Here is an 8,600-nt window from a genome sequence, read left to right as displayed (position 1 = left end):
TGAGATAACACACACTGTCACTCAGAACACACTGAGAGGAAACACACTACACACACCCCTCACTGAGATAACACACACTGTCACTCAGAACACACTGAGAGGAAACACACTACACACACCCCTCACTGAGATAACACACACTGTCACTCAGAACACACTGAGAGGAAACACACTACACACACCCTCACTGAGATAACACACACTGTCACTCAGAACACACTACACACACCCTCACTGAGATAACACACACTGTCACTCAGAACACACTGAGAGGAAACACACTACACACACCCCTCACTGAGATAACACACACTGTCACTCAGAACACACTGAGAGGAAACACACTACACACACCCCTCACTGAGATAACACACACTGTCACTCAGAACACACTGAGAGGAAACACACTACACACACCCCTCACTGAGATAACACACACTGTCACACAGAACACACTGAGAGGAAACACACTACACACACCCCTCACTGAGATAACACACACTGTCACTCAGAACACACTGAGAGGAAACACACTACACACAACCCTCACTGAGATAACACACACTGTCACTCAGAACACACTGAGAGGAAACACACTACACACAACCCCTCACTGAGATAACACACACTGTCACACAGAACACACTGAGAGGAAACACACTACACACAACCCCTCACTGAGATAACACACACTGTCACTCAGAACACACTGAGAGGAAACACACTACACACAACCCCTCACTGAGATAACACACACTGTCACACAGAACACACTGAGAGGAAACACACTACACACACCCCTCACTGAGATAACACACACTGTCACTCAGAACACACTGAGAGGAAACACACTACACACAACCCTCACTGAGATAACACACACTGTCACTCAGAACACACTGAGAGGAAACACACTACACACAACCCCTCACTGAGATAACACACACTGTCACACAGAACACACTGAGAGGAAACACACTACACACACCCCTCACTGAGATAACACACACTGTCACTCAGAACACACTGAGAGGAAACACACTACACACACCCCTCACTGAGATAACACACACTGTCACTCAGAACACACTGAGAGGAAACACACTACACACACCCCTCACTGAGATAACACACACTGTCACACAGAACACACTGAGAGGAAACACACTACACACAACCCTCACTGAGATAACACACACTGTCACTCAGAACACACTGAGAGGAAACACACTACACACAACCCCTCACTGAGATAACACACACTGTCACACAGAACACACTGAGAGGAAACACACTACACACAACCCTCACTGAGATAACACACACTGTCACACAGAACACACTGAGAGGAAACACACTACACACACCCCTCACTGAGATAACACACACTGTCACTCAGAACACACTGAGAGGAAACACACTACACACACCCCTCACTGAGATAACACACACTGTCACTCAGAACACACTGAGAGGAAACACACTACACACAACCCTCACTGAGATAACACACACTGTCACTCAGAACACACTGAGAGGAAACACACTACACACACCCCTCACTGAGATAACACACACTGTCACTCAGAACACACTGAGAGGAAACACACTACACACACCCCTCACTGAGATAACACACACTGTCACACAGAACACACTGAGAGGAAACACACTACACACACCCCTCACTGAGATAACACACACTGTCACACAGAACACACTGAGAGGAAACACACTACACACAACCCTCACTGAGATAACACACACTGTCACTCAGAACACACTGAGAGGAAACACACTACACACAACCCCTCACTGAGATAACACACACTGTCACTCAGAACACACTGAGAGGAAACACACTACACACAACCCCTCACTGAGATAACACACACTGTCACTCAGAACACACTGAGAGGAAACACACTACACACAACCCTCACTGAGATAACACACACTGTCACTCAGAACACACTACACACACCCCTCACTGAGATAACACACACTGTCACTCAGAACACACTGAGAGGAAACACACTACACACACCCCTCACTGAGATAACACACACTGTCACTCAGAACACACTGAGAGGAAACACACTACACACAACCCCTCACTGAGATAACACACACTGTCACACAGAACACACTGAGAGGAAACACACTACACACAACCCCTCACTGAGATAACACACACTGTCACTCAGAACACACTGAGAGGAAACACACTACACACACAACCCCTCACTGAGATAACACACACTGTCACTCAGAACACACTACACACAACCCTCACTGAGATAACACACACTGTCACTCAGAACACACTGAGAGTAACACACTACACACACCCCTCACTGAGATTGTAACTCTCTTCACAACAACACACAGACACAGGTCGGTTCCTTATAACGGGCGTTTAATGCTTTGGCTCGTCTCGTTCACGCCGTGAGAACTGCATTCATAAATGAACATAGTAGAAACACATCAGCATATTATACAGGAAGCGAGATATACAAAAATGATGCTTTCCACACATTAAACAAATATACATGTGAGACAAATACCTCGTTGGCTGCTTGTCATGAAAAGAGGTTCTTGAGTCCTTTGTTTCAACTAAATCTTCTTATTATCCTCTGACTTGAGACAACTCGTATTTTAACTTAAACTTTCAGAGCCTCGTGAGGCGTCTGCTCTATCTTCCGTCTATCGGGGGGGGGGGGGGGGGGGTGACGCAATATTTTGTCATATCCGCTAAAGTGACGCATTCTCGCGCCTTACATTTAAAGAAACATGAACAATTTGCATAACATCACATAGAATGCACATTTATACATCAAATGTCAAATAGATGAATGCATGAAATTATAAATTCAATTTTTACATGAATTATTAACGAAATGCATTGATTAGAGCATCTGTATAACAGCATTTACACTCCCACCAAAATCACTCATTTACTCAAAATGTGGGGGTTTTCTTAGAACAAAATATATGAAAAGAATTGGATTCATACCCTTTAGTCCTAAATGAGTGTAGTAGTAGTGATGTGTGTGACTCAATTGGCTTCAAGTAAAGTAACTACTTTGTGAATAGGCCTTTCTAGATAAACTGATCTAGTTTGTGGTTTTCCCTTAACAAAGGTAGTGTCACTGACTAGTAGCTTCACCTTTCGCACAATGCCATCTGAACTAGGGTAAGCTTTAATCACTCTAGCAAGCTTCCATTCGTTTCTTCGAGCATTGTCATCTTGAAGAATCACGATGTCATCTACTTGGGAATTTCGAGATGTTTTTTGCCATTTTTGACGTTGTTGGAGATTCAACAGATATTCACGTTTCCACCTTTGCCAGAATTCATTGGCCAAGTACTGCACTCTTCTCCACCTTTTACGCAGATAGAGGTCTTCTTTGCCGAACTGTCCCGGAGGTGGCAAAATGATTGCAGATTTCATGGTTAGCATGTGATTAGGAGTGAGTGGTTCTGGACCGGCAGGATTGTGAAGATGTTCAACACTTAGAGGTCTGCTGTTGATTATGGCCATTGTCTCATAAAGGAATGTCCTGAGAGTTGTAGTATCAAGTCTACTTGCAGACTTGTCGAGCATGGCGGTCAGGATACTTCGGATCGTTCGAATCTGGCGCTCCCAGACTCCACCCATGTGACTCGCTGAGGGGACATTCACTACAAATTCACAATTAATTGCTCTAAGACGTTCTTGATCCATCCCTTTGATCAACTCAGAAAACTCTCTTCTAGCGCCCATGAAATTTGTTCCCTGATCACATCTTAATTGACGTACAGGTCCTCTAATGGCTATGAACACTCGAAGTGCATTCATGAAAGCGTCTGTGGTCAGATCGTCAAGCGTCTCTATATGTACAGCTCTAGAGCATAAGCAGGTAAACAGCAATCCATATCGCTTTAATTCCCTTCTTCCCTCTTTTACAATGAAAGGGCCGAAACAATCTACACCACTGAATGTAAAGGGAGGGGATGTTTCGGTTCTCTCTTCCGGTAGATCTGCCATCCGCTGAACCTCAGTAGCTCTTCTGTATATTCTACATTTTACACATTTGTAGATGTGTGAGGAGACGACATTTCCACATCCTAAGATCCATACTCCATTTGCACGCAACTCATTCATGGTTATGCCTCTTCCTTGGTGGTGTACACGCTCATGATGATGTTTAACGAGCAAGGCTGACACATGAGATTTCTTTGGAAGTATTACAGGATGCTTAACGTCATGATGTAAGGTTGAATGAGAAAGTCGTCCTCCCACCCTGAGGACACCATTCTGGTCCAAGAAGGCATTTAACTTACGCAAACAGTTGTGCTTGTTCAGGCTACCTTCTTTCTGGAGCTTGATCCTTTTGATATCTTCAGCGAAGGCGTCTTCTTGCACCAGCTTGATAATGGCTATTTCAGCTTCCTTTCTTTCTTCGAGACTGGTTGCTTCATTCGTTCTTGGCTGAACTCTTCTAAATTCTCTTATGCATCTCTTGAGCCTGGCGACAGCCCTCACTGCCCTGGACCAATCAGAGAATTTTGTAAAGTGGCTCACCATTGAATTCACTTCCTTTGTCTTAACCTTGCAAACATGGGCTTTCCTAAGCTCTGGGTCAGTCATTTCTATTTCTCCCACCGTTTCCTCTTTGTGTGGGAGATTTCTCTGCCACAGAAAGTCAGGTCCCTTTAGCCAGTTAGACTCTTTCAGCTGAATGGCACTCAGTCCTCGAGAGGCGTGGTCAGCAGGATTGTTTTCGGAGCTGACATGATGCCATTGTTCAGGGTTGGTACTGGACTTTATGCGTTGAATTCGGTTAGCTACAAACGTGTGAAATCTCTTGGCATCATTATTCACATAGCCAAGGACCACCATCGAATCAGTCCAGTAATACTCTTGCAGGTTTTCAACTTCAAGTTCCCTTCTGATGAGATCACCGTTGCGGACTGAAGTCACAGCCGATGACAGTTCAAGCCTTGGGATAGTCGTTAACTTGGTAGGGGCTACTCTCGCTTTTCCCATGATGAGTGAGCAACTGACCTGCCCGGTTTCACTTACTGCACGGAGATATGAGCATGCTCCGTATCCACTGAAGCTTGCATCAGAAAAATTGTGAAGCTCATACAGAACGACCTTGTCGAAGTTCGTTGGATGGTAGCTTCTTGGGACCTTTAGAACTGCCAGTGCAGGCAAGTCTCTGAGCCAAGATTCCCATTGTGGCAGAATGTGCTCGGGAAGATCTTCATCCCAGCTCACCTTTTCCCTGCATAGACCTTGAAGTATTTGTTTGCCAACTAGTAAGAAAGGGGCAACAAATCCTAGTGGGTCGAAAACGGAGGCTACCGTTGAAAGAACTCCTCTTCTTGTAAGTGGATTGTTCTTGACTACAACTCTGAATTGGAATTCATCCGCTTCGATGCACCACTGAACTCCAAGTGCTCGCTCGATGTGAAGTTCTCCAAAGGCCATGTCTAAATCTTTAGTTTCTGCACATTCTTCGGGCGGTATTGTGGCAATCACTTCTTTATTATTGGATACAAATTTGTGTAACCTAAGATTTCCTGTTCTGCATAAGGCTCTTGCCTCCTTCACAAGATGTACAGCTTCGGTGGATGACCACACGCTTGTTAAGCCATCATCAACGTAAAAGCTTCTCTGGATAAACTTGATGGACTCTTCGCTGAACTTTCCATGACCTTGTGATGCTAGATACTTGAATCCAAAGTTTGAGCAGCCAGGGGATGAAGCTGCCCCAAACAGGTGTACCTTCATCCTATACGTAGAGGGTTTGGAATCCAGATTGCCTTCGTCCCACCAGAGAAATCTCAAGTAGTCTTGGTGTTCCTTTGCGACATGAAATTGATGGAACATTCTTTCGACGTCGCACATAATGGCAATTGGACCCTTCCTAAATCGACACAGTACTCCAACTAATGTGTTGGTCAGGTCTGGACCAGTCAAGAGGTGATCATTCAGAGAGGTTTCATGGAAGCGTGCTGAACAATCGAAAACCACCCGGATCTTTCCTGGTTTGTGGGGGTGGTAGACTCCGTGGTGCGGAATATACCATGCTGGTTGGTTATCCAGTTCAGACATTGGAACCTTCTCAGCATCCTTTCGGGCTATTATGTCATTCATGAAATTGACATAATCCTTGTGATATTGTTTGTCTCTCCTCATTCGTCGTTCCAATGAGTTAAGTCTATGAACAGCAGATTGTCTATTATCTGGTAGACTAGGCTTGTCGGTCTTGAAAGGAAGTGGAAGTTCATAGTGGCCATCTTCCTTCTGCCTTATACCTTCTCTTGCCTTGGATAAGAAGAGCATGTCTTCCTGAGACACTGGATTATCATCTGCACTGTGATCTGTGAAGTCAAGTTCAAGTGCCTTGATAACATCTGTTGGAATGATTTCCTTCACATGGGTTCTGCATACGAAATGCACTTCTCTCTTTAGATCAACTGATGGCTTTGCTGCAGGCATCACTTGTCGCACTAAGGTTCTGTGACTGATTCCTATCATGTCGCTGAAATCACTTGCAGGGTACGAGCAGCCGACAATACTCCAGCCGAGGTCAGTTCGTTGGGCATATGGCTGATTTTCTTCACCAGACAAGATCTCTTTGGGGAGAAGGGCTTGTTGACAGTTATAGCCAATCAAAAGGGCAATTTTGCAATCTAATGGAGGTGGAATCTTGTCTGCCAATTGTTGCAGATGGGGCCATTTTAGAGCGGTTTCTGAAGTTGGGATATGCGACCTGTTTGCCGGAATAAACTCTCGTGTGAAAACCACTGGCAATAGGATCCTCTTTTCAGAATTGTATCCTCTCACTTGAAGATTCGTCAGTTTCTGGCAAGGTATGACTGTTGACTTTGCTGACATAGTAGATAGCTGCAAACTGACTATCTCCTTGTTGGTATTGAGGTCTTGGGCTACTTCATCAAGTATAAACGTTGTGTCACTCTGCGTGTCTAAGAGTGCATAGACAAGGACTTCTTGATCTGGCCATTTCGTGGAAGACACCCAAACTGGTATGGTCGTGGAAGTTTGTGTGTTAAAACCTTCTTGTCTGACTGCATTGGTGATTACTGCTGCAGCTATTTCTTTGCTGTCAGTTTTGTCTTTTGAACAATCTTCTCTCTTCAAAGGGGAAGTCCTTTGATATTCTTTGAACTTGTCATCATGCAAACACGTTGGATGTCTCTTTTGACACTTTTCACATGTACTCTTATTCTCACATCTTCTCGAATGATGACCAGTCTGCAAACATCCAAAGCAGAGTTTCTCTTCTCGCACAAACTTGACACGATCTTGAACTGTCTTCTCAACAAACCTTCTACACTTAGCCAAGACATGTCCGGTTCTTTTACAGAAAACACATGATGAGACACTGCTCTGTGCCACGTTTGTGTACAATGCCTTTGCTTGAATGGGTTGGTTTCGAGAATATCTTGGTTTCCCGCTTTCTATGCTCTTAAGTGCTTGTATTGAGGATATAGGATCACAAGCAAGATCTGCTTCCTTTGATAGGAAGTCTACAAACTCCTTGAATTTTGGGAATTCAGCATTTGCTTCTCTAGCTTCCATCACCTTGCGGTTCCATCTTGACACTAACCAATCTGGCAACTTTAGCAGGATTTTTTGATTCTCATTGCAGTCATTGAGAACTTCTAATGTCTTAAGATGGGGCATTGCAGCTTCACAACTCTTAAGGAAGTCTGTAAACTCTCTTAGTTCACAACCATCTTTAGAGCTTATCTTCGGCCATGCATGCAGCCTGTCTCTGAAGGACTTCCCAATTATGAATGGGTCTCCAAAACGTTTTTCCAACAGCTGCCAGGCAGAGTCATATGCTGCTTCTGTGCCAAGTAAGAAGAATCCTTCAACAGTTTTCTTTGCAGCGCCACCTAAGTACTTTCTTAGGTAATACAGCTTCTCGTTCTTCGGAATGTTTTTCCTATCAATTAGTGTTTCAAAAGAAAGCTGCCAATCTTTGAACTTCAGAGGATCTCCCATAAATAATGCAGGTTCTGGCGTTGGAAGGCGGTTGGCACTCATAGCTTCTGCGAGCGCGCTGACCAAGTCAGAGTTGTTTTGCATTTGAGGCATATACGTTAAAGCTGGTGGAGCTTGAGATGACCAATGCAGAGATTGTAAATTAAGACCTTGATTTGCAACTTGGGAAGATGGAGGAATAAATGGGGAACTTGAGGCCTGGAGGGTTTGGGTTGAGACTGGCAGATTTTGAGGAATAAATGGAGGGCTTGAAGCCTGGAGGACTTGAGCCGTGACTGGCAGAGAGCGAGTATTGGCTGGGGGAGTCGTGAAACTGGGAACTTGAAGATCTCCTACTGTTTCAGCATGCAGAAAATCAATTACTTGAACATTTCCTTCGACTTCCTCATACACCTTAGCTCGAGCTCTTGCAGCATTCAACTTCTTAATTTCTTCTAAACGTTCAAGCTTTCTGCGCTTGTCCTCCATTGCTTGTTGTCTAGCCATGTCCTCAGACTCAAATTGTGCTAAACATTGTTTACTTTCAAACTCTAGCCTTTGAAGTTCAACCACTTCCTTTTCTTGTTCTTCCAAC

General features: G+C 44.4%; 2 protein-coding genes and 2 long non-coding RNA genes across 4 annotated transcripts in view; 1 reads left to right on the top strand and 3 right to left on the bottom strand.

Moving 5' to 3' along the window:
* LOC309484529 overlaps nt 1-8,600 on the bottom strand; it is a 349,759-nt gene that overhangs the window by 107,565 nt on the left and 233,594 nt on the right. The gene's annotated exons all lie outside the window — the stretch shown is intronic.
* LOC309484394 (NLR family CARD domain-containing protein 3-like) overlaps nt 1-8,600 on the top strand; it is a 69,655-nt gene that overhangs the window by 29,868 nt on the left and 31,187 nt on the right. The window lies entirely within an intron of this gene.
* Nucleotides 1-8,600, bottom strand: part of LOC309484537 — a 102,705-nt gene that overhangs the window by 73,544 nt on the left and 20,561 nt on the right. The window lies entirely within an intron of this gene.
* Nucleotides 2,403-6,892, bottom strand: LOC309483750 (uncharacterized protein; the record flags this gene model as incomplete). Its single annotated transcript, XM_082149710.1, has 2 exons — nt 2,403-2,455; nt 2,568-6,892. One exon carries the CDS (start codon nt 6,890-6,892, stop codon nt 3,059-3,061), a length of 3,834 nt encoding a protein of 1,277 aa, XP_082005836.1. The 3' UTR covers nt 2,403-2,455; nt 2,568-3,058.

Source organism: Leuciscus leuciscus, assembly GCF_965113295.1.
Source record: "Leuciscus leuciscus genome assembly, chromosome: 20".
Classification (NCBI taxonomy): domain Eukaryota; kingdom Metazoa; phylum Chordata; class Actinopteri; order Cypriniformes; family Leuciscidae; genus Leuciscus; species Leuciscus leuciscus.
Note: the sequence above shows the minus strand (reverse complement) of the source record. Positions and strands in the feature narration are given on the sequence as shown.